The 26,220-nt window shown below is 43.7% G+C and overlaps 1 protein-coding gene across 4 annotated transcripts in view; it reads left to right on the forward strand.

Moving 5' to 3' along the window:
- The first annotated feature begins 126 nt into the window (after positions 1 to 126).
- Positions 127 to 26,220, forward strand: part of TDRD10 (tudor domain containing 10) — a 52,912-nt gene continuing 26,818 nt past the window's right edge. For 2 of the 4 annotated variants that reach the window (XM_079911881.1, XM_079911882.1), the window contains exons 1-6: positions 368 to 754; positions 4,041 to 4,069; positions 4,401 to 4,480; positions 5,436 to 5,494; positions 16,246 to 16,316; positions 16,971 to 17,124. In XM_079911881.1, coding sequence (XP_079768007.1) covers positions 581 to 754; positions 4,041 to 4,069; positions 4,401 to 4,480; positions 5,436 to 5,494; positions 16,246 to 16,316; positions 16,971 to 17,124 — 567 coding nt within the window. In that variant the 5' untranslated portion in view covers positions 368 to 580. Of the gene's footprint in view, positions 149 to 367; positions 755 to 4,040; positions 4,070 to 4,400; positions 4,481 to 5,435; positions 5,495 to 16,245; positions 16,317 to 16,970; positions 17,125 to 26,220 lie in introns of those variants that run through there. The other 2 variants (XM_079911884.1, XM_079911883.1) reach the window with 2 other exon arrangements.

Below are 26,220 nucleotides of genomic sequence, written 5' to 3' on the forward strand. Positions count from 1 at the left end.
CCCGCCCGCCACCTCCCGCCCAGATCCGGGGGCGCCGGGGTCAGTGCCTCTGCAGAGGCGGGTCCGGGGTGCATGTTTGGGGGAAGGTAGCAGCAGCTCTACGTGCTGACCGGTTGCGCCCGCGTGGTTAGGGCCCCCCACGTTTTGGGTAAGCAGCTCCCCATCTGCACTGAGCCCGTCTCGGCCAGGCGCTGCCTTCAAACGCAGCCCAAGTGCTCCACGTGCACCTCTCCTACCCAGGATGGGAGCCCCTCCACTCCTAAAAGAGCTAGGCGCGCGCCGCTGTCACTCGCTCCACTCTCTCTGCAAGCATATTTTGGGGGTGTGTGTGGGGGGAGGGTGTCTATTAAAAGCGGGAGCAGGGCCCGCGGACGCTTGCTCCCGAGCGGGTGCAGTTACCGTCCTAGCGAGCACTGCTGGCGCGGCGCAGCTAGCACGCAGGTCTTCCCGCCCGGCCGGGCTGCAGCCGCCCGGGGATTGGCTGCGGAGGGGCGGCCCCGCCCCGTGCCCCGCGGGCGTCGGAGGAGTAGAAGCGCGCAGGAAGAAGGAGCTAAGGCTCAGCGTCTGGGCTGCAGGCTGGATGTACCTGGCAGGGGCAAGGTACAGCTTTTTGGTTCCCGGCCCCGGGCTGCCGGGCGGACGGTGGCGGGGACCTGGGCGTTGGGAGGCATTTGTGGAAACTGCACCTCTCATTTCCCCTCCATGGTGGCGGGGCGCGTGTTACCCCTCGGAGCTTGTCGCTTGCTCTCGCCAGGTGCGTCTGCAGAACTAATTTTTAGTGGGGTTGGTGGGTGGGAGTGGATACCAGACTGAATTTAAAAACTTTAAATTGAAAAACTTTTTAGCTTAAAAAACTAAACGTGCTGTTGAGGCTAACGCAATACGTTCTAAATCCAATACAAGCCAGGGGGACTGAATGATCCTGGCCACTCATTGGCTTCATTTGTGTGGGCGTTGGTTTGTGAGGTGGAGTGGCAAAAGAAATGCTTGCTTATTCCAGCCATTCTTGAAAATGTGCCTTACCTTTAAAAAAAAAAAACTTTATTGAGATATAATTTGCACACCATAAAATTCACCTGTTTTAGGTGTACAATTAAAAGGTATTTAGTATATTTACAGTGCAGCCATCACCACAATCTAATTTTAGAACATTTCCCTGTTTAGAGCATTTGGGGCGCCAAAAGGAAACCTTGTTAGCAGTCACTCCTCATTCCCCGCCGCCCCCCCCCCCCCCGCCCCCAGACCTGGGCGGCCACCAGTCTACTTTCTGTCTCTACAGATTTGTCTAGTCTGGACTTTTCATATAAGTGGAATCATACAATATGTGGCCCTTTGTGTGTGGTTTCTTACTGTAGCATCATGTTTTTGAGATTCATCCATGTTGTGGCATTTATCAATATTTTAGTCCACGTATATTGCCAGATAATATTCCATTCTTTGGGTATACATTTTGTTTATCTGTTCATCTGTCAATTGATGATCATTTGAGTTGTTTCTTGTTTTTTTAAATTTAATTTGTTTTTGGCAGCGTTGGGTCTTCGTTGCTGCATGTGGGCTTTCCTTAGTTTCTTTCTTTAGTTGCGGCCGGGGCCACTCTTCCTTGCTGTGCGCGGGCTTCTCATTGCAGTGGCTTCTCTTGCTGTGGAGCACGGGCCTTAGGTGTGTGAGCTTCAGTAGTTGCAGCATGCAGGCTCAGTAGTTGTGGCACAAGGACTTAGTTGCTCCGTGGCAGGCATGTGGGATCTTCCCCGACCAGGGATCGAACCCGTGTCCCCTGCATTGGCAGGCAGATTCTTTAACCATTGCGCCACCAGGGAAGTCCCTGAGTTGTTTTTCTTTTGGATATTGTGAACAATGCTGCTGTGAATATTTGTGAACAGGTTTTTGGTGGACATCAATTTTAATTTATCTTGAGTAGATACCCAGGAGTGGAATTGCTGGGTCATATGGAATTCTCTTTAACTTTTTGAGAGACTGCCAAACTGTGTCCCAAACGGCACCACTTTACATTCCCACCAGCAATATGAGGGTTCCCATTTCTCCACATCTCAACACTTATTGTCTGTCTTTTAAATTATAGCCCTCCTAGTGGATGTGATGTATCATTGTGGCTTTGATTTGCACTTCCTTAATGGCTAAATACGTTGAGAATCTTTTTCATGTGCTTATTGGACATTTGTTTATCTTTGGAGAAATGTCTATCAGGTGATTTGTTCACTTTTAATTGGTTTATTTGCATTATTATTATTATTTTGGCTACGCCAGACTGCATGCAGGATGGTTTCTCTGACCAGGGATCGAACCCAGGCCTCTGCAGTGAAAGCGCCGAATCCTAACCACTAGACCACCAGGGAACTCCCTATTTGCCTTATTATTGAGTTGTAAGAGTTCTTTATATACTCTTTGTCTTTTTTTTTTTAATAAATGTATTTATTTTTGGCTGCGTTGGGTCTTCATTGCTGCACGTGGGCTTTCTCTAGTTGCAGCAAGCAGGGGCTACTCTTCGTCGTGGTGCAGTCTTCTCATTGCGGTGGCTTCTCTTGTTGTGGAGCACGGGCTCTAGGCGCCAGGGCTTCAGTAGTTGTGGCTCGCAGGCTCTAGAGCGCAGGCTCAGTAGTTGTGGCACACGGGCTTAGTTGCTCCATGGCATGTGGAATCTTCCCGGACCAGGGCTCAAACCCGTGTCCCCCGCGTTGGCAGGCGGATTCTTAACCACTGCGCCACCAGGGAAGTACTACTCTTTGTCTTTTTAAAAACGCAAATAAGACACTTTTCCAGACCAAGCAATAGAGTGGAAGCTCATGACTTTTGAGTCATATGGTTTGAATTCAAAAAACAGGCTTCTCTATTTATGAGCATAAATTAAGTGATCTTTGACAGACTACCAGATTATGGTCTCTGAGCCTCCAGGACTTCATCTGTACAGTGGGGTAATAATGGCAAGTTCTGAGAGTTTCCATGAGGATTAAATGAGACAATGTACATTAGCTGTTTAGTTAGCATAGCACCTGGCAGGCCCTTGAAGGCATCTTTGAAAGATTTATGCTGGGCCCTTGCTTGGGAGGTGTTGGTGCCCTCCCTGTTCCAGAAGCCCATAGGGTTTTCCAGGGATTACCAGGAAATTGGGAGTAACAGCCATAGCCTGATTCTGCCCATAAACCTCTCTATTTTTATTCATCGATACTTAAGCCTTTTAATTATCTTAACCACTGTTAGTTCTATTTAAATTTAGTTACAACTAAAGCGGTTTCCTCCTGCAGCTGGGAACAATTTAGAGGACAGCGTTACTACTTTCTTTTAAAATTTAATGTTTTAATTTTTGTTTCTCCCAAAGTAAAGAAAAAAATTCCTTTAAAATGACTTTGACAGCCTTCTTACCTGCAGGAAAAGAACCAAGGGCTGATCTGTCATGCCTCTGCAATGAAGCCTCCATGAAAACCCAAAAGTATGGGTTCTGAGAGCTTCCGGGTTGGTGAACACAGTAGAGATTTGGGGACAGTGACGCACCTAGAGAGCATGGAAGCTCTGTGCCCTTTCCTTGTACCTTGCCCCATGCATCTCTCCCATCTGGCTGTTCCTGAGTTATATACTTTTTAAATAAATGGCAATCTAGTAAGGAAAATGTTTCTCTGAGATGTGAGCCACTCTAGCAAAGTGATGGGACCCAAGGAGGGGTCTTGCGAACCTCCAGTCTCTAGGTGGTCAGTCAGAAGCACAGGTGACTGGCATCTGAAGCGGGGCAGTCCTGTGGGACTGAGCCCTTAACCTGTGGAATCTGATGCTATCTCCTGGGTAGACAGTGTCAGAACTGAGTTGCATTGTAGGACACCCAGCTGGTGTCTGGAGCAGTGCTTGGTGGTGTGGTAAAACTGCTCCCCGGCTACATCGGAATTGGTGACCAGAACCCTTAATAGGTTCTGGGGATTAAGATACGGACCGCTTTGCTGGGGGGCATGATTCTGCCTGCCGCAGTACCTGTTCAGTAATGTGATGCTGAATGATCCTGGCATTCCTCTAACTGTGGCTGGTTGGCTTTGCAGGAGATCCTGTTGGAAAGAAACTGCAGCATGTAAGTTGTTTCCTTTTGCTGATAAACAAGCCTCCTTCCACCCCACAGCCTTCTGTTCCTTCTCCTCCTGCCTCCCAATGCCCAGAGCTTAGGAGTCAACCCCAGCATTTCTCGCCTGTTGATTCTGACACTAAATGTGCTGTAACCATTAGCGATTAAAAAGGTCCAGTGGAGGGCTTCGTGCTTGGAACCCGAGTCTGGAAGGAGGAAGGGAAACCCTCTGTCAGGAAGCGGGTATGGAGGCTTCTGCCGGGCCCTGCTTGTTATGCCCAAACTCCTTCTGTTGGAGTTTGCCCTTGGGCGGTGCAATGCTAAGACCTGTGTTTGACAGGTCCTGGAGCAGCAGTGACTTCGGACCCTCTGCTGAAGTATTTGGGAAGAATGGAGTGTTGGAGGAACAGAAATTTCCAAGTGAGTTAGCTTGGGGGTTTGCTTGGTGCTGGGACGCTCAGTCTATAACCTGGATCCTAATTAATCTACTCAGTTTCTCTTCAAGCATGAAACCTGAGATCCTGCCCTTGCTCCAGTCACCACGTTTCCTTTCACGTGAGGGATGCATCCCTCTGCCACACACTGTGCAGACCCTCAGGCGCTGTTGCGCTGGCTGCTCCTAACCCCATACTTCTCTTTAATCCTTATCTCCTCCCATGTCACCCTCCACCATCTCCAAAGTGATCTTTCTGCAACCTAGCCGCGTTGATGTCACCTCTCTGATTAAACCCTTCACCTCCTTCTCACAGCCAGTGGACTCTGCTGAGACTGCTGTGGGCAGCAGTCAGCGATTTCAGCAGTTGGCCTGGCCTGCCTTCTTCCTTCTGCTCTCGCCACTCACCCACCTGCAGCGTGCGTCTAGCTATTCCTGACTCCAGGCAGCCTCCCAGACGCGCGTCTTTTCGCATCTCCATGCCTTTGCGTGTGCCCTGCCCTCTGCCTGGATTCCCTTCTGCCTCCCTCCTGCATTAACCCCCACTTCCTTCCCTCCTTCAGCTGAATGTTAACTTTGAAATACTACCCACTTTGGTCCTGAAACTACATAATACCCCATTGGAAGCGCTGGATTCCTGGTGTGCTGATGACTCGCTGTCCTCCCACCCCCCAGAGAGAGAGTACGCTCCTGCCTTGAAGGCAGTGATATCCAAGGCCGACACTTAACACTGGACCACTCCCATAACCCTGATAAGTGTCTGCTGACCGATTGAGTGCTGTATAACCCTTCACTGATCACGGAGGGGGGGGGGGAATGTTTGTAGGGGACTGTGTGTGTATGTTTTAACCTTGAGGAAAATGTGTCACTTATCACATGCTCTAACTCCTCTGAATCCTCTAGCCTTACACCTGCCTTCTTTTTGGCTATTTTTCTTCTTAGGATTCAAGAAAAGAGAGACACAGGTGTACGTTGGCAATCTCCCGCTGGATATCTCTGAGGTATGCTTCACTCTCTGTGAACAGTTGCTTCTTATCTTCTTTGGTCTCCCCCATATGACTTAAACCTGCCAGTAACAGTTTTACCAGTTTTAAAAGGTATTTTAGAGCTACGAAGGTGCAGGTAGTCGCTGGTTGGTGACTGCGCTGACCAGCTCACAGCCAATTCACGGTTTGCCTTGGACTTCCCACTTTTAGTGTGGCGCATCCTGCATGTAAACCTGGATGGGCGGTCACCCTCCTTATCGCTGTGAATGGAGGGGCAGCGGTGAGGCAGCTTCCCTTTAGGAAGGGGGCCTTCTGAGGGTTCAGTTGCCGATCCTTTGGTCATAGGGAGCAGTGGGGTCTCAGCCAAGAAACTACACCCATTTCACTTTGAAATGCACCAGTTCAGTCAGTTGGCTGTGTACTTAGAGAGTAGAGTATAAACAACCATATTTGACCCCCGGAATCTTCCTGTCTATTTGGGGAGGCCAGACCACCAAACCCGAAATAATTACAGAACAACATAAGTACTTAAAATTTGTAATAAGTGCATTTGAAGTATAGATGAAGAGAGAACGGAAGTGTAATCTACTGATTTGAAGCATCCCCTGCCTTTTTAATGTTTTTGGAGCATTTAAAAATTTGCGAGTAACGCAGAATAATGTGCCTGGGGCTCACTCAGCATGCTAAAAGATAACCTGTTCCTTGCGCTCAAGCTCAGTCTTAGATGAAGGATGAGAGAAACTAACTTTTGTGGAGCCCCTGCTGCATGTCAGACATTTTTCAAAAATGTCCTGGTCTCGTGCCCCCTTGCCAATTAGCTAAACTCAATCTTCTCTGCCCAAATTGTGCCGTATTGCTTTTACACCAGTTACTATATTTTAATTATCAGAGATGCTCCGGGAAATAGGCTAAATGCTTCATTAGTGTGGTTTTATTAAATTCTTATAATAACTCTGGGTGGTGGGTGGTATTTCCATCTTGGAGATGAGGCAGCTAAGGCTCTAAGAGGTCCCCCCTACCCAAGGACACAGACCTAGTGAGTGGTCGGCCAAGAGTTGAGTCCATGTCCAGTTGCCCCCAAGTACCAAACCACATAATCCATAAGACGTGTAAATAACTCACCATAAAAAGAGATGAATCTACTATGTTTTTATCTGACAAAGAGAGAAGAACATGGTATTGGAGCCCAGAGAATAAAGTAATTCATTTTGACCCAGTGAATTAAACCAAGAGTCAAAGGGGTGGGTTGGGGGATTCTTGGCATCTGAGAGAAGAGAGTACTGGGGCTGATTCCCCTTCCCCTTGTTGGCAGGCTGCTACAACCCATTATTTGACAGTGAGATGAGGGCAGGAGCCCTGCAGGCAGTTCTGCCGTGGTCTTGGGGAGGCGAGGCACTGAGAGGCTCTGCCACCTCTCTCCAGAAGACCCTGTTTCGCAGCCCACCACCTGGGGCTTGCTTGGCTATGCTGACCCACACTGTGGTATAGGGGGCCTTTGATCCTTGCCCCCTTCACGGGAAAGCAGCAGCCTTCCCCACGGTGCTTTCTTCCAACTTAACAAACGCAGACCAGTCTCATAGGAGAGGACAGACATGAGCTAAAGAAGTAGGTTTTTAAAAAGAAGTTTCTTATTTTAACATTAATGCTGGACTTCCCTGGTGGTGCAGTGGTTAAGAATCTGCCTGCCAATGCAGGGGACACGGGTTCGAGCCCTGGTCCGGGAAGATCCCACATGCTGCGGAGCAACTAAGCCCGTGCACCACAACTACTGAGCCTGCGCTCTAGAGCCCGTGAGCCACAACTACTGAAGGTCGCGCGCCTAGAGCCTGTGCTCCACAAGAGAAGACACCGCAATGAGAAGCCCCCACTCGCTGCAGCTAGAGAAAGCCCGCTCAGCAACGAAGATCCAATGCAGCCAAAAATTAATTAATTAATTAATTAAAAAAAAAAACAGAACAGAAAAACATTAATGCCTCATGAAGAACCATGAAGTGTCTGCGACTTTACCCTGCTTGCAAACCAACAGATTAGCCTGCAGCAGTTTCATGGCTGTTGGTGAAGATGAAGGTCTTGGATCAGAGATGAAAGATGATTTATTATTCATAGCAATAACAGTAGCCAGGATTTTTTACTTCATTAACCTTTCTTTTTTTATTGAGATATAAATCACATACCATAAAATTCATTATTTTAAAGCATAAAATTCAGTGGTTTTTAGTATATTCACCAGGTTGTGCAGCCCTCACCACTAATTCCAGAATATTTTCATCACCCCCAAGTAAATCTCATACCCGTTAGCAGTCCCTCCTCCTCTCTTCCTCCAGCCCCTGGCAACCACTAATTTACTTTCTGTCTCTATGGATTTGCCTATCCTGGCTATTTCATGTAAATGAAGTCATACAACGTGTGGCATTTTGTGTGTTCTTTCACTTAGTATAATGTTTTCAGGGTTCACATGTTCTATAGCCTGTCTCAGTACTTCATTCCTTTTTATGGCTAAAATATTTATATGGATATACCACAATTTGTTTATCCATTCATCACTGGACATTTGGGTTGTTGCCACTTTTTGGTTTTTATGAATAATGCTCTGCACATTGGTGTACATGTTATGTGTAAACATATGTTCCAGTTGTCTTTGGTATATACCTAGGAGTGAAATTATTGGGTCACATGATAACTCTGTGCCAAACTGTTTTCCAAAAGAGCTGTAACATTTTCACATTCATACCAGCAATGTATGGGGATTCCAACGTATGGGGATTCCAGTTTCTCCACTTCCTTGCCCAAATCTGTTATTGTCTTTTTTTTTTTAAAATAAATTTATTTTATTTATTTAATTTTGGCTGCATTGGGTCTTCGTTGGCTGCTCACGGGCTTTCTCTAGTTTCGGCGAGTGGGGCTACTCTTTGTTGCGGTGCGCGGGCTTCTCATTGCCGTGGCTTCTCTTGTTGCAGAGCACGGGTTCTAGGTGCACGGGCTTCAGTAGTTGTGGCACACAGGCTTCAGTAGTTGTGGCACGCAGACTCAGTAGTTGTGGTGCGTGGGCTTAGTTGCTCGGCGGCATGTGGGATCTTCCCAGACCAGAGATCGGACCCGTGTCCCCCTGCACTGGCAGGCGGATTCTTAACCACTGCGCCACCAGGGAAGTCCTTGTTTCTTTTTTTTTTTTTTTTTTTTCTGTACGGGGGCCTCTCACTGTTGCGGCCTCTCCCGTTGTGGAGCACAGGCTCCAGACGCGCAGGCTCAGCGGCCATGGCTCACGGGCTCAGCCGCTCCGCGGCATGTGGGATCTTCCCGGCCCGGGGCACGAACCCGCGTCCCCTGCATCGGCAGGCGGACTCTCAACCACTGCGCCACCAGGGAAGCCCTGTCTTTTTATTATTGAGTTGAAAGAGTTCTTCATACATTCTGGATACAGGTCTCTTATCAGATATATGATTTGGAAATATTTTCTCCCATCAGTTGTGTTTTTAGTTTCTCTATAGTGTCCTTTGAAACTCAAGTTTAATTTTGATGCATTACAATTTTGTGTTTTTCTTTGGTTGCTTGTGCTTTAGGTGCCATATCTAAGAATCCATTGCCTAATCCAAGATCACAAGGATGTACACTTACGCATTCTTTTAAGAGTTTTATAGTTTTAGCTCTCATATTTAGGTCTATGATCCTTTTTTAAAATTTTTATTTATTTTTGGCTGCATTGGGTCTTCGTTGCTGTGTGCAGGCTTTCTCTAGTTGTGGCGAGCGGGGGCTGCTCTTCATTGTGGAGCACAGGCTCTAGGTGCTCAGGCTTCAGTATTTGTGGTACATGGGCTCAGTAGTTGTGGCTCGTGGGCTCTAGAGCGCAGGCTCAGTAGTTGTAGCGCATGGGCTTAGTTGCTTCATGGCATGTGGGAGCTTCCTGGACCAGGGCTCAAACCCGTGTCCCCTGCATTGGCAGGAGGATTCTTAACCACTGTGCCACCAGGGAAGTCCTGTGATCCTTTTTGAATTCATTCTTCTGGGTGGTTTGAGGTAGGGGTCAGTTTCATTCTTTTGCATGTAGATGTCCAGTTGTCCTAGCATCATTTGCTAAAAAGATTATTTTTCCCCAATGAATTATTTTGGCATCCTTGTTGAAAATCAATTGACCATAAATGTAGCCGTTTATTTCTGGAGTCTCATTCGATTCCATTGATCTGTATGCCTTTCCTTATGCCAGTACTGCACTTGCTTACTGTAGCTTTGTAGTAAGTTTTGAAATTGATCACACACTTACTCTTGAACCCATTGGTTTGCTTTCTGCCCTCACCAGTTTTCTCAAACTGGTCTTGCTGAGTATATGAGTAACCTTCATGATGCCAAATGGATTTAAAATCTTCAAATGCCTCTGTTTCCATAATTATGATAGATTGGTTAACCTGAAAACCCTCTCACAAGAAAATACTTGGAAATAGAAGCTAAAATATAGGAACTACCACTTTTAAATACATATCTGACTCCTAAGAAAGTAAGGAAAATTAATAGGGCCCCAAATAAGCAATAACTGAAGACCAGGAGAGTCTGACCATTGCCCTAGGATCGGTGCCTACCTCAAAACCCAAAGAGTAGATTGGATTATAACAGCCATTCAGGACAGGAGATGACACTCTGGGCCTATGTGAGGAGGGGAATGGTAACTGACATCCCCACAAAAGCAGGATTGTTGAAGGGCTGGACCCTTAGTGAAAGTGTGAACCACAGAAACTTTGCTCATTGGCCCAGGGTGGTGTTGAGGAAGTTAATCTGTCTTGGCCTGGATCTGGGGCTGGTAGGGCTAAGCAGTCTCCCCAAGAACATGTAACAGTAGGCCTGATTTCATGTGACTTGGGGTTTAAATTCATATTACTTACAAGGTCTGGGAACCTTCAAGCTAAAATTTAACCTTTGATAAAGTTAAAAACCCAATTCACAGAAAAACATTTAGACTGAATGGAAGGAAACCTCCAAAATCTGATGACGAGTATCTACAAAAAATACACAGAAAACATGATCACTTGGGAAACAGAAGGATTTTAAAATCAAGAACAAGACATGAGTGCCTCTATCACTTCTGTTTAACATTTTATGCGATTTCTTAGCTAGAGCAAGTGAGAAAATAAAAAAAAAATGAGAGGTGTAAGAATTGGAAAGGAAAAAACAAAGCTGTCATTATTTACAGATGATTGCCTAAGTTGAAGCTTAAAAGATTCTTGGACGTGTTAGAATTATTGAGAGTTAAATTGGTTGAATATAAGCTAAATATACAAAAGTCAATTGTATTTCTATACAAGAGGAACAAAAAATACAAAGAGCTAGAATATAATAAAAGTTGTGTAAGACATATACACAGAAAATTATAAGACTTTACTGAAGGTCACTAAAGAAGACCTAAATAAAGAGATGGATAAGAAGAATCAGTTTTATGATCCTTAAATTGATATATAGGTTCAATGCCATTGTGATCAAAATACCCAAAGGTTTTCCAAAGAACTTGACAAGGTGATTCTAAAATTTACATGGATCAGAAGAGTCCCATGAATAACTGCACCCTTCTGAAGAAGAATAAGGGGGACAGAGAGGAGAGCAAATTTTCCACTGTAATAATGATGATCTTGATGTGGGTGCATTGCTAATAGTCAACATATGGAACAGAGTAGAAAGTCCAGAAATAGACCTACACATATATGAGCAGTTGGTGTGTGTAACCAGGTGGTATTGTAGATCAGTTGGGAAAAAAGGGACTATTCAGTAAACTGGTTCTGAAACATTTCATTATCCATACAGGAAAAATGAAGTTGGGCCTTAACCTTATAACATACATGGAATGGATTCTAGATGGATTAAGGACTTAACAATGTACGGCAAATATAATACTTAGGGACACAACTTTGATAGCTTTCCCTTTGAGATCGGGAAAAAGATATGGACACCAGATATTGCTATTACTGTCAGCATTGTACAGGTGGCCTTGGTCAGTGCAATAGGCAAGGAAAAAGAATAAGAATTGGACAGGCAGAAATAAGTGTCATCAGTGCAGGCGATATGATTGTGGTAGTAGAAAATCATGACCAGTTATCTGTATTCCCAGCTTGTACCTTGCCCATGAACTCTGAACTTGTATATTCAATTGCCTAAGTCCTTATCTCTACTTGGGCAACTAATAGGCGTTTCACACTTAATGTGTCCAGCCTGCTCCTCCCACAGTCTTCCCCATCTCAGTACATGGCCCAAAACCTGGGAAATATTCTCGTTTCATACCTCATATGTTTTTCACACTTCACATTCAGTCTATCAGCAGGTATAAGAATACACCTAGAATCAAACAATCTTTTGCATCAGAAGGGAGGGAGAGAATGGAATATCTCTTTAAATTTGCCAAAATTAACAATGGAAGGATAAAAAGGGAATAAAGACTGGTGACCTCTGGGGAGGGAAGGAAAAAAGGGTAGAAGGGAGAGGGTGGCACAATTTCTGAACTTACCTTGTATTTCTTTTTTAATTTTTATTTTTTGCACTCAAGATAGTTTTATTCATTGAATATTAAATCAGTATTAAAATCTCACCTCTTTTTAAAGGCATTAATAAAAATAAGACTTTAAGTTTTCTGCAAATAAAAAGTCAATGCAAAAAAATTCCCAGGGCTGCAAAGCCCTGCTCTGTTCTCTACTAAAGGGATTTCTAAACTGAGGCTGATTTCAATCTCAGGATTCTCCCTGGGGGCCCCAAAGGGAAACAATCAATCAGGAAGGGCTCAGACTTTTCTCCCCATGCAGACATCTTCTCCTGGAACACCCTCTTCTCTGTCCCTACCCACGACGCAAAACCTTGTATTATTGTTTTGACTTTAAAATATGTAAATGTGCCAGAGAAAAGAATTATTCCAAGTGACCTCAGAATATGGTATTTTGACTGTAGATCCTCAGTAGGATATACTACAAGCATAAAAAGAACTGCAAAGAAATCTTAAACTTTACTCAATAATTTTGTTGTCTGTAGTAATCCTGGTATTGTTATTTGAACCTGTTACATATTTAAAATAAGATACAATAAGTATTTAATGTTGTTAGGAATAAAGATTTTCAGCATAAAAGATATAAAAATAAAAGAAATTAAATAAAAACTATCTGTAGCTCTTATATATGAGTTAGAATCCATGATTACAATGATTATTTTCCCTTTCAAAGATACGTATCTTCTAACTCTGTTCATTGAAAGACCTTGGTACTCTAACAACCCAGTGGCATTAAGCTCCTACCTGCTAGATTTCTCACTTTAAATACCATTCCCCACTGAAAGGAACTAGGCCTTCTTAGGGAAATGCCTGATTCCAGGTCTGGAGCTGTTATGCCAGAAAGCTAGAAAGCTCTCAAAGGGTTTGGTTGAAAGGATGGGAGAGGTTGTGATTAGAGGTGAAATAACTTGTTTCTTGGAGCTATGTGCTGGAATGTTTGCAGATGTAGTGATGAGGTGTTCGAGATTTGTTTCAGAATAGCCTAGTGGTAGGGAGAGGTGTAGATGAAATCATGTAAATGTCCATGACTTAAGAATTTTTTTTTTTCAGGCAAGGCTTTATTGGGGGTTCGTGCTGTAACACAAAGGAGTGAAAATAAGGAACAGGTGCCCTTGCTCGCTCCTTTTTTTTTTTTTTTGAGTTGAGAATTAGTAAGTCTAAGTGATAGGTATATAGGGATTTGTTATACTATTTTCTATGTGTTTGAAAGTTTCCAAATAAACATAAAAAAGCATAAGAACAAGGGAAAAGGAGGTCCTACAGGCCAAAGATGGGACAATTTGTGTTTCAAAAATACTAATGACTACCTCTGATTAAAACTACTGTGATAAAAAGCAATAATTTGTAGTAATACCTAAAGAAGTAATACCTAAAGAAAGCAAAGCTCGCTGGACACGTTGAAGGTAGCAAGACAATAGTTCATTAATATAAAACTTGACAATTAAAGGGAAAGAATAAGTGTTTATTTTGCTTTGCCAACACCAGTGCCATTTTCTCACCCTAGTGGATGAGAAAAAGTTCTTTACAGAGCACCTTTAGCTCATAAATGCCGAAGAAACAATAGAAAATCATCATTCTGCAAACCATAATAAAATACCTGTTTCAGACAGTAGTTATCAGAGCATGGTAAATGCATTCGGTAAAATATTTTTTTTAATACATTTATTTATTTATTTTTGGCTGTGTTGGGTCTTTGTTGCTGTGCGTGGGCTTTCTGTAGTTGTGGCGAGCGGGGGCCAGTCTTCGTTACAGTGAGTGGGCTTCTCATTGCGGTGGCTTCTTCTGTTGCGGAGCAGGGCTCCAGGCGCACGGGCTTCAGTAGTCGTGGCTTGAGGGCTCCAGAGCGCAGCCTCAGCAATTGTGGCACATGGGTTTAGCTGCTCCGTGGCATGTGGGATCTTCCCAGACCGGGGATCGAACCCGTGTCCCCTGCATTGGCAAGTGGACTCTCAACCACTGTACCACCAGGGAAGCCCAATTAGGTAAAATATTGATGGGCAGTTTTAAATCAGGCTGTTACTATCTGAATTTGTTGATTAATTTAGCATCACTAAAAGTAAGACAACCAGATACAAGCCTCCTAAAGTGATATAATTTTATTGAAGAGTATCACACCATCTATAAAGTGTTCTAGCCAAAAATGTAAATAATAGCATGAAAGCAGCCATAGACAATAAGTAAATGACTGTGCATGGCTGCATTCCAGTAAAACTTTACTTACAAAAAGGGTGGTAGGTTGGATTTGGCCCAAGGCTGTGGTTTCCTGACATCTGCTATTGAAGGTACAAAAATATGGGAGTTTTCTCCTTTATTTTATTATTTATATATCTATGTATTTTTGGCTGTGCCCCACGGCTTGTGGGATCTTAGTTTCCCGACCAGGGATTGAACCTGCGCCCTCGGCAGTGAAAGCGCGGAGTCCTAACCACTGGACTGCCAGGGAATTCCCTCTTTTATTTTAATTATGGTAAAATTTGACAAGAAGAAAAGTATGGTTTTGCATGATATCATGAAATGAATGTAGGATTTAAAGTTAGAAGCCTTGGGTTCAGATCCAGACTCTAAATTGGCTGTGTAATTTTAGGGCAGTCACTTAACCTTTCTGATCCTTATTTTATGCTTCTGAGAATGAGGACAGTAATAATGTACACTTCACAGGGTGGTTTTAAAGATGAAATGGAATAAGGTATGTGAAAGTGCTTTATAAACTGAAAATGCTAAGCACATATCGCTTGTTCTCACAAATTGCTTGTTGCTCAGCATCTTCTAGATTCATCTGTAATAAACATTAAATATTTAAAAGTAAAAGCAAACTAGAAAATTTGAATTTAAATGTAATATAAATACGAAGACTGAGAGAAATGAGCTATACATTATGCATTTCTCTTTTCCGAAGCCAACAAAGTGACTTTAGATTGGTAAAAGCTGCTTTTAACAGGAGATGGTATACATATATTTTTCCAGAGTAGAATTTTCTAGGGAAACATTGGTTTTCATCACAGGTGTGGGATGTATAGTGGTAACGTGCTGGTGGGGGAGCTGAGGAAGGAGGAAGTGGAGAAGCGCAGGTAGGTGTTGACAGGGAGGCCTTTGCGGTGGGCAGCAGGAGCGCATCCGTGACCTGCAAGAAAGCATTTTCAGTAGAGCAGGAACATGGCGAAACTGCAGGCAGCCGGGAGGGAGTGGGCGGGGAGGAAACGGAGGCATTAAGTGGACACGGCTCTTTCTACACCTTTGGCAGAAAAGTGAAAAAATAGGGTGTTGCTTAAAAGGGCATCAGGGTTGGGTAGATGCTATCTCAGAAAAGGGAGGGCAGCCAGGGGAAGGAGTGGGACCAGGGTCCACGGGGAAGGGAGGCAGCCTGAGGGCAGGCAGGAGGGAGAGTTGAGAGTGGGATGGAGAAATGTCCAGGGATGGGAGGTGGCCATATACCCGGCCAGTGGAGGCCAGGCTGCAGTGAGCAAAGTGGGGAGGGGAGCCTTGCAGAGAAGGGCGTGGTGGATATGAGAGCTCCCTCAGAGGCTGACCAGCGATGGTGTGTCCTCCCTCAGTGCACTGCCCACTCCGGGCTTTACTTTTACCCTCAGACTTCGCTCCGCCCCATCTGTTAGAGATCATACATTTACAAACTATAAGCTCCTTGAGTGCAAGGCTTATGTCAAATTCAAATCAGTATCTCCTGTAACACTCAGCATAACGCTGTGTGTAACCCATGTTTGCTGAATGTCTGTAGGACGTGTGAGGGAAGAAGTGAAGGGAAATTGCCACGAATACAGGACTGAGTCAGCAGGGGCAGTTGGCCTTGCATGGTTGGTTTGGTTAAAGCAAGCCTCCCCACCTAGGTAGCGATGAAAGGGAGATAGCCTACATTCCTAATAAATTAAAAGTCACTTCCTCCTGGGAGCCCACCGTCTCCAAATTTGGGTTAGATGCCCATACTGTGTGCTCCCGGAGGCATGTGTACTTCCTCATTGTGGCATTTTGCACCCTCTGGTGAAATGGTCTGCTTACTTGATGGACTCGTCTGTACCCCACACGTCTGTTGAGCTTCAATTGAAGGCAGGGCTCATATCTTTCTTGTCTCTGTATTTGCATCACTGAGCACAAAGCCTGGCACACGCTCAGCACGTCATAGGTTCTCATTAAGTCTGTGTTCAATTGATTACAGATTAGCTGATTGGGGATCTGAAACATTGAGAACTGATTGTAAGTATTGTCTCTGGGTCTCTTTCTCTTTTAAACCCTGCCATTGTAGGAGGAAATTCGGTGCCTTCTAAAGGACTTCAACCCTCTCCATGTCCACAAAATCCAGAATGGCTGCAAATGGTAATGACTGTTCTTCCTTTGTTTTCTTTGGGAAGCAACTCCTTTCCTCTTTGTCCATTTTGCTGATGCACTGATGTTACAGACTAGCTCAACAACTCCCAAAGCCACACCCACTGCGACTTGGCAGAGTGACATTTGGGAAACCCCCTTTCCACGTCCAACCCTCTGACTTGGCAGCTAAGGCTGCCTTATCCATACAGCCTTGGTTTGGAAGTCCAGAGACCTGGGTTTGCTTTTGGTCATGTCCTTGCTCTGGTTTCTGACTCGAGGCAAGTTACTGTACCTCCCTCAGCCTTGGTTGCCCCTGAAATCTGGACCTACTCATATTTTCCCTTTCTTATTTTCCAGGCAGTAAAAGGGCTTTGAAATTTTGTGGGGAGCGGCGTGAAGGAAGCCCAGAGCCGTGCCCTATGTTATACGGTGATAGGGTCAGCATGTGTCTCCTGATCCCCAGGACACCCAGGACAGGCTGTCCCACTGCCCATCCCAGCCCAAATGTGGATGTCACTGTGGCCTCCTGGTGTGTTAGTGTCAGCCCAGCTCCTCTCCTGTCTCCACAGAGGGGAGAGGAGACTTTTCCTAGGCTTGGGCTTGGTGCCCTCCTGTGGCTCTGCTCTGAGCCGGGCTCAGAGCTGCCCTCTCTTTCCTTTGCAGCTTCGCATTTGTAGATGTGGGCTCCATGCAGAAAGTGGCGCTTGCGATCCAGGAGCTGAATGGCAAGCTCTTCCGCAAACGAAAACTGTACGTGAATTCCAACAGGTCTCCCAAGAGGACCCTTGATGTGACTGAGTGGACCCAGGAACTGCTGGTAGGTGTCTGGCCTCTCTGTGCTCTGGTTTGCTCTGTGCTCACTCTTCAGAGCTTGGCCGACTTTGCTTTCTGGACTTTCCTCCTCCTTCCATCCCAGTCGTACTGTGGACGGAGCAGGGGCTGGGATGAAATTCGGGAACTTTTATGACCTTTAACGGTTGGAAGCAAGGTTAGTATGGAAAACTTGGAATTTTGAAATGAAAGGAAGGCTGTATTCTTAGCAAGGACAAAAAAAGGGTTATTAGGCAATTCAGTCAGGGCTTTTTCAACGTGGGTTATGGAAATTGAGGCTTTTACTTGTTTAACGTAGCAGACATTAATCGAGTATCTGTTGTTTGCACAGCCTTGTTCTGGGTGCTGGTGTGAGGGTAAGAAAGACAAAAGTGAATAAAGTCTGGTCCTTCCTGGCAGGAAGACAAATGTGAGGTATTGCAAGGGGAGAGTTAATGGTGGGTTAGCGCCTGGTGGGGGCTGCCTTTGTGGACAGAGACGAGAAGCCCCGTAACTAAGCCCTGGGAGCTTCCCTCTGGTGAGGTGGGCCCGTTCTCGGTAGGTAAAGGTGAACCAGGAGCAAAGCATCCCACTTCAGAGCCTGAACGGTTAGCGATTGAGTTGTTCTGATTTCCTCATATATACAGCCGACAGTGACTTAAACAAGTTAGCTATTTGTTTTTCTTTCCTGTAGAAGAATTCAGGAGGTAAGGAGTCCAAGGTTGGTATGGGCACTCCATGGTGTTATCAGAGTTCCAGGCAGGAAGAAGGGGAGAGGCAGAGGGTGGAGAGGCTGTATCCTCATAAAAGCTGCATTCTCAGAAGCCTGACCACAATTCTACTCCTGTTGTGTTGGAGAGAACTACAACTGGTGACCTTCAGTGCAGAAGAGGCTGGAAAATACAGCTTATTTGAAAATAGGTACATTGTTGCTAAACTTGGGGATCTGTCAGCAAGGGAAGGGAGAATGCCTGTTGGCAGGCAGTTAACAAGGTCAGCCACTGCTGCAGAAGTTGGAGATGGGAGTTGAGAGGTGGATAGGAATCACCACAGTAAGATTGTCAGAGGTGGCTCCCCTTGCTAGTCCAAGCTATTCTCTTTCCATTCTCCTGAAACTCTAGCTCTTGGAAGGGCAGGCTGTCAGATTATGCTACGTACTGACCTTCTTGGTTGCAGTCATCTGCCATTCTCGCTGTCATGCTCCCCTGATAACTTCAGCTTCTGACTCACTGTCTTTCTCTCTTACTGACACTCACATTGTGTCCCTGTGAATGATCTAAGAGTCTGGCCCCTTATTTCTAGAGCATTTATCTTTAATGATCTTTTCTTCCACTCAGTCACAGTTTCCCATTCCCTGAGTTATATCTCAGACCTTGTCATTGCTCATAACCGAACATCTCCAAAATATCCATTTCGAGCATCCCGCTCTGCCCCGTCCCCTTCTTTGCAGCTCTCTTACTTTGGAGGAGCAGTTCTCAAACTTGAACAGCGTCAGAATCACTGCTGAGCTTGGGAAACAGCTTGCTGAGCCTCACCTGCAGAGATACTGATTGAGTGCATCTGGGGCAGGGCCTGAGACTTTTCACAAGTGCCAGGTGGTCCTGGGACCACATTTTGAGTAGCAAAGCTCTAAAGCCCCCAGTCTAATGATTAGACACACTGGGACCCAAAATCCACTGCCTCACCATTTCTTCACTATTCAACACTCTTTGCTCCATCACATCCCTTCTTAGCTTAGATTCCGTAGTTATAACTACCTTAGTTAAAACGACCTGAATTCCCTTAGCTTACTAGGTCATATCTTGCAAAACCCCTCTCTCAGTTGAACCCAGCCCTCAATCTCTTCTGAAGCTGCCCTGTGAGCTGCTGAAGATATTCACACCACCTTGCCAACTGCTCTCAGTATAGGTACGGCCACAGCTTCCCCACTCTTTCCAACTGACCCGTCTTGGAAATCTCTAATCGTTTCTGCTGTTATGTCCAATCTGCTATTAAGCCCAGCTAATGCATTTTTCATTTTAGATAGTGTAGTTTTCAACTGCCGTTTGGTTCTTTTTTCCCCATTTCTCAGCTGAACTCTTCCATCTTTTCATCCATTTTGTTTACCTTTTCTTCCATGTTCTTTAACATACTTACTGTAGTTATAAAATCATTTTCTGCCAATTCCAACAGCTGGGTCATTAGTGGCTCTGCTTCTAGTGACATTTACCTCCTTGCTTAAGGGTCAAGACTTCTTACAAATACGGTAATTTTTGATTGTATGTTGGCTATTATGGATGTTGTATTGTAGAGACTTTATATTATGTTCTCTAAATAGTGTTGATTATTTTTTCCTAGCAAAAATGGAACACTAGCTGGCCTTCTGATCTTATTAAAGTTGGTTTTCTTTGTTCGAATTAGTATACTTCAGTTTGAGCCGTAGTTTTTGGGCAAAATCCTTTTCCTAAGGGTGAGGGTCTCAGGGTGCTTACCAAGGTCTCTGCACTCTGGCCGGGTCGGAACTCTGTTGTCTCCCCAGCACTGTGAGATCTTTGATTCCTGTATTCCTTTCTTAGCTCCCCGTCCTCTACCTTCTACAGCAGCTCTTCTCTCGAAGGCCTCCCAGAACTTGCCCTGCACACGGGCAGCCTAGGATTCGGCCAGGGACCTGGGGTCAGCCTCTAGATCTCTGGGGCTTTTCTCTGACTCCTTTCTCTCTGGTACCCTGTCTCACAAATTCCTGGCACCAAAACTCTTATCTGGGTTTCTTCTGCCCAGGAAGACTGCCACTGACTGCCCAAGCTCTGCTTGCCTTTGCTGTGGTTTGGGAAAATGTCCAGAGTAAATGTGGGCTCACCGGCTGTGCTCTCCTTTTCTCAGGCAAACTGCTCTCTGCTACCCACTATCATTAGCCTGTACCAGAAACGGTTAATTCATATAGTTCGTCCAGTTTTAGGGTTATTTGGGACGGGCGAGTACTGTCATGCTGGAACCAGGTACTAGAAAAGGGTGTTAAGAGGCTCGCCTTCTTCCTTTTGGGATGCCTATCATTTCTCAGGAACATTCCCAGTGCTTTTGCATTAGAAATAAGTAACCAAAAGATGAACACTAATCTCCATACATCTGGAAATCTAAAAACATATTCCTAAGTAAACAACACATGGGTCAAAGAAGAAATCATAAGAGAAATTTAAAAGTACTTAGGAGACTTCCCTGGCCGTCCAGTGGTTAAGACTCCACACTTGCATTGCAGGGGACACGGGTTTAGTCCCTGGTCGGGGAACTAAGATCCTGCATGCTGCATTGCACAGCCCAAAAAAAAAAAAAGTACTTAGAACTGAACGATAAGGAAAGTTTTTCTCATCAAAAGTTGTGGGATAGGGCTTCCCTACTTAACTACTGGTGGCACAGTAGTTAAGAATCCGCCTGTCAGTGCAGGGCACATGGGTTTGAGCCCTGGTCCAGGAAGATCCCACATGTCTCGGAGCAACTAAGCCCGTGCACCACAACTACTGAGCCTGCAGTCTAGAGCCCGCGAGCCACAACTACTGAGCCCACATGCCGCAACTACTGAAGCCTGCGTGCGTAGAGCCCATGCTCTGCAACAGGAGAAGCCCCCGCAATGAGAAGCCCGTGCACCGCAATGAGGGTAGCCCCCACTTGCCGCAACTAGAGAAAGCTGGCGTTCAGCAAGAAAGACCCAACGCAGCTAAAAATAAAATAAATAAATTTATATATAAAAAAAGTTGTGGGATACAGCGAAAGCAATACTTATAGGGAACTGTATAATATTGAATGCTTAAATGAGCAAAGAAGACAGGATGAAAATAAATGAGCTTAGAGTTGATTGAAGAAGTATATAAAAAGTAAAAATAAACCCAAATAAGGAACAGACAAATTTTTTTTTTTTTTTTTTTTTTTGGCGGTACGCGGGCCTCTCACTGTTGTGGCCTCTCCCGTTGCGGAGCACAGGCTCCGGACGTGCAGGCTCAGCGGCCATGGTTCACGGGCCCAGCCGCTCCGCGGCATGTGGGATCTTCCTAGACCGGGGCACGAACCCGTGTCCCCTGCATCGGCAGGTGGACTCTCAACCACTGCACCACCAGGGAAGCCCAGACAAAAGTTTTAAAACAAAGTTTTTTAAAATTTAGTAAACAAAGCCACAATTATATGTCAGTTACATCTCAGGGGGGGAAAACAAGAAGCATAAAAAAACAAAGCTACGATAGAAGGGATCAGTAAAGTCAAAATTTCATTCTTTAAAGAGATTAATGAAACAGAAAAACCTTTGGAATGATTAATCAAGAAAAAAGGAGAAAAGGGCATAGGTAAACATTAGTAATAAAAAGATCATAACTATAGATGTAGCAGATAATAAAATATAAGCTAATACGGTAATAAACTTGAAAACTTAGAAGAAATGGACACATTTCTTAAAGTATATCATTTTCAAAACTAATAAAAAACTGCTAGTCCTATATCTGTAAAGCAGTTGAATCAAAGTTTAGAATCTTCTTATAAAGAAAACACCAAGCCCAGATGGTTTTATAGGCAAATTTTACTGAATTTTCAAGGAACAGAAAATTCTAATATTATATAAATTCTTCTAAAGAATAAATGAGATACTTGCTAGTTCATTCTATGAGGCCAATATAACCCTGATATCAAATCAGACAGGAGAGCATAAGAGAGAAAAATTGCAGGCTGGTTTCACTCACATGAATACACATGCAATGTTTCTAAACAAAATATTGGCAAAATGAAATCAATATTGGCTAATGAAGATAGTATTATACATCATGGCAGTTGCATTTTTTTCTAGAAATGCAGAAGTAGCTTAATATTAGATAAATGATAAATCAGGAGTTCCCTGGTGGCCTAGTGGTTAGGATTCTGGGCTTTCACTGCCAAAGCCTGGGTTCAGTTCCTGGTCAGGGAACAGAGATCCCACAAGCCATATGGTGCAGCCAAAAAAAAAAAAGAAAGAAAGAAAACAAGAATGAAAAACGATAAATCTTTCACTACATTAACAGATTAAAGAGTGAACACCATATGTTCGTCTTAAATAGGCACAGCAAAAGCATTTGATAAAATTCACTACTAATTTATGATTTAAAAAATAAAGTTTCTTAGCAGCTAGAAATAGAAGGTTATTCTTAACCTGATAAAGGCAACCTCCCAAAACTCTACAGAAAATAATATTTTAATAGAAAAACATTATAAGCATTCTCTTTAAAAATAAGAACAAGACAAGGATATACTGGAAGTCTAGTTTTATCTAGTGAGGAAAGGAAAATCATAAATATTGGAACAGGGTAAATGAAGCTCATTATTTACAGATGATGTTTCTTTACATAGAAAAACTTAAATAATATGTAAATTATTAGAAATAACATTTTAACAAGGTAGCTGGATATATATCAGGTATATAAAAATCAATTTAATTTATATTTCCATGAATAAACAACAAAATAACTTTAAAAATATACCATTTATAAGAGCAGTTTTAGGGCTTCCCTGGTTGGCGCAGTGGTTGGGAGTCCGCCTGCCGATGCAGGGGACGCTGGTTCGTGCTCCAGTCCGGGAGGATCCCGCAGGCCGCGGAGCCTGCACGTCCAGAGCTTGTGCTCCGCAACGGGAGAGGCCGCGGCAGTGAGAGGCCCGCGTATGGCAAAAATAAAAACCCAAAACAAACAAACAAACAAAAAAACCAAACAGCAGTTTTAAAAATTAAGGTACCTAGGAATAAATCCAGTGAAAGGTGCTCATGCCCTATCTGGGGGAAATAATTTAGCTTTATTGAAAGTCTTTAAGGAATTCTAAAATAGGAAAAGTTTCATGTTCATGGATAGGAAGATAATAAGAGTTATTTAAGAGTCATTCTCCCAAAATTAATCTTTTGATTCTGTATAATTTCAATAAAAATTCCCACAGGCTGATTCTAAAATTTATATGGACCAAAAGTCTATGAATATTTAAGACATTTCTTCCTGAAAATAAAGATGGGAGGCCTTGCCCTACAAGAAGACGTTGTACTATTGGCCTAGGGTTGGACAGTTTGACCAATAAAATACAATAGAGAGCCCCTAAAGGAGGCTTATGCAAATGCAGAAACTACTGACTATTCTGGTAGAGTTGTACATCTCTGGTGAAAGGATGGACACTTTAGTTATTGAATCTGGACAATTGCTTATTCATGTAGAAAAATACGAAATTATATCCCTGCCTTACCTCATGCACAGAAATAAACTCTAGGGCTTCCATGGTGGCGCAGTGGTTAAGAATCTGCCTGCCAATGCAGGGAACACGGGTTTGGGCCCTGGTCCGGGAAGATCCCACATGCTGCAGAGCAAATAAGCCCATGTGCCACAACTACTGAGCCTGCTCTCTAGAGCCCGCAAGCCATAACTACTGAAGCCCATGCGCTTAGAGCTGGTGCTCTGCAATAAGAGAAGCCACCGCAATGAGAAACCTGCGCAATGCAACGAAGAGTAGCCCCCGCTCACTGCAACTAGAGAAAAGTCCGTGCGCAGCAACAAAGACCCAACACAGCCAAAAATAAAATAAATAAAATTTTTTAAAAAATAAACTCTAGATGGACTAGAGACTTAATGTGAAAGACAAAACTTTAAAACTTTTAGGAAAAAATGTACAAGAATATCTTTAGGACCTCAGAGTAGAATAAGACTTGTTAAGGCATAAAGAGTTAACTGGAAAAAAAAAAAAGGTAGGTGGATGAATTAAAATTATGAATTTATCTTCTTTGAAAGATAATATAAAGGAAGATAAATTCAAGCCAAAAACTGGGAGAAGATATTTGCCATAATATAACTAACCAGGAAAGGGGTCAGCAAACTTTGGCCAGTGGCCCTCTGCCTGCTTTTATGCTGCTAGCACGATAAGAACTTTTTTTTTCTTTCAATTAAACTTTTCTTTTTGAGATAATTGTAGATTCACATGCAGTTACTTGTAAAAAACAATACTGTACCCTTTGTCCAGTTCCCCCAATGGTAACATCTTACAAAACAATTTCACAACCAGGGTATTAACGTTGATACAGTTACGATACAGAGCGTTTCCATCACCACCACAAGTATCCTTCCTGTTGCCTTTTTATAGCCACACCCATTTCCCTCCCATCCCCATCCCCACCTTAGCCCCTGGAGCAATTAATCTGTTCTCTATTTATTTAATTTCAAGAATGTTATATGAATGAAATAATATAGTATATAACCTTTTGGGATTGGCTTTTTTCAATCAACATAATTTTTGGAGATTCATCCAGGTGTTGTTGCATATACTAATAGTTTATTCCTTTTTCTTTAAGATGTTGGGGGTAGGAGTTAATTAATTAATTTATTTATTTTTGCTGTGTTGGGTCTTCGTTTCTATGCAAGGGCTTTCTCTAGTTGTGGCAAGCGGGGGCCACTCTTCATCATGGTGCGCGGGCCTCTCACTATGGTGGCCTCTCTTGTTGCGGAGCACAGGCTCCAGATGCACAGGCTCAGTAGTTGCGGCTCACGGGCCTAGTTGCTCCGCGGCATGTGGGATCCTTCCAGACCAGGGCTCGAACCCGTGTCCCCTGCATTAGCAGGCAGATTCTCAACCACTGCACCACCAGGGAAGCCCTAGTTTATTCCTTTTTAATGCTGAGTAGTATTACATGGTATGGATGTACTGCAGTTTGCTTAACCATTTACCCATTGAAGGATATCTACATTGTTTCTGGTTTTTGACTGTTACAAATAAAGTTGCTATAAATATACATGTATGGAGTTTGTGTGTTTCTCTGGGATAAATGCCCAAAATTAAAATTGCTGAGTGGTATGGTCATTGCATGTTTACTTTTTTAAGAAACAGCCAAACTGTTTTCAGAGTGGCTGTACCATTTTACATTCCTGCTAGGAATGTATGAGGAGTTCTCTGCATGCCCTCCAGGATTTGGTGTTGTCACTTTTTTTGGCCACACCCCTCGGCATGTGGTATCTTAGTTCCCTGACCAGAGATTGAACTGTGCCCCCTGCATTGGAGGCGTGGGATCTTAACCACTGGATCACCAGAGAAGTCCCTTGGTATTGTCACTTTTTAATTTTAACCACTCTGATAGGTATATAATGATATTATGGTTTTAATTTGCATTTCCCTAATGTTGAACACCTTTTCATGTGCTTATTTACTATTTGTATATCCTCTTTGGTGAAATATCTCTTTCTTTCTTTTGCCCATTTTCTAATTGGATTGTTTTTTTTTTTTTGCCATTGAGTTTTGAGAGTTCTTTGTGCATTCTAGATACCAGTCCTTTGTTGGATACATGGTTTGCAAATGTTTTCTCCTACTCTGTAGCTTGTTTTTTTTTCATTTTCTTAACAGGGTTTTTTTCAGAGCAGTGAAGTCCAGTTTATCAATTTTTCCTTTTGTGAATGACGCTTTTGTTGTCAGGTCTAAGAACTTTTTGGCCAGTCCTAGGTCTCAAAGAATTTATCTTGTATTTTAAAAAGTTATATAGCGGGCTTCCTTGGTGGCGCAGTGGTTGAGAATCCGCCTGCCGATGCAGGGGACACGGGTTCGTGCCCCGTGCCGGGAAGATCCTACATGCCGCGGAGCGGCTGGGCCTGTGAGCCATGGCCGCTGAGCCTGTGGGTCCAGAGCCTGTGCTCCGCAGTGGGAGAGGCCACAACACTGAGAGGCCCGCGTACTGCAAAAAAAAAAAAAAAAATCAGTTGGACATATTTGTGTGGATTCATTTCTGGGTCCTCAGTTTTGTTTCACTGATTACATGTCTATGCCTCCTGCTATCTCAGTTACTGTAGCTATAAAAAGTATTGAAATTGGGTAGAGTGATTCCTCCAACTTTATTGTTTTTCAATATTGTTTTAGCTGTTCTATTTCTTTTGCCTTTGTATATATAGATTTTAGAATAGTTTTATCTATACCTACCAAAATTTTGACTGGAATTTTGCTAGCAATTGCATTAGACCTATATGTCAGTTTAAGGAGAATTGATATCTTTATTATATGTTGGGTCTTCCTGCCCATGAACACAGTATAAATTTCCATTGATTTAGACCTTCTTTGATTTCTTTAATCAACATTGTATAGTTTTCAGCATACATTAGGTCCTAAT

Source organism: Stenella coeruleoalba (assembly GCF_951394435.1).
Source record: "Stenella coeruleoalba genome assembly, chromosome: 1".
Lineage (NCBI taxonomy): Eukaryota > Metazoa > Chordata > Mammalia > Artiodactyla > Delphinidae > Stenella > Stenella coeruleoalba.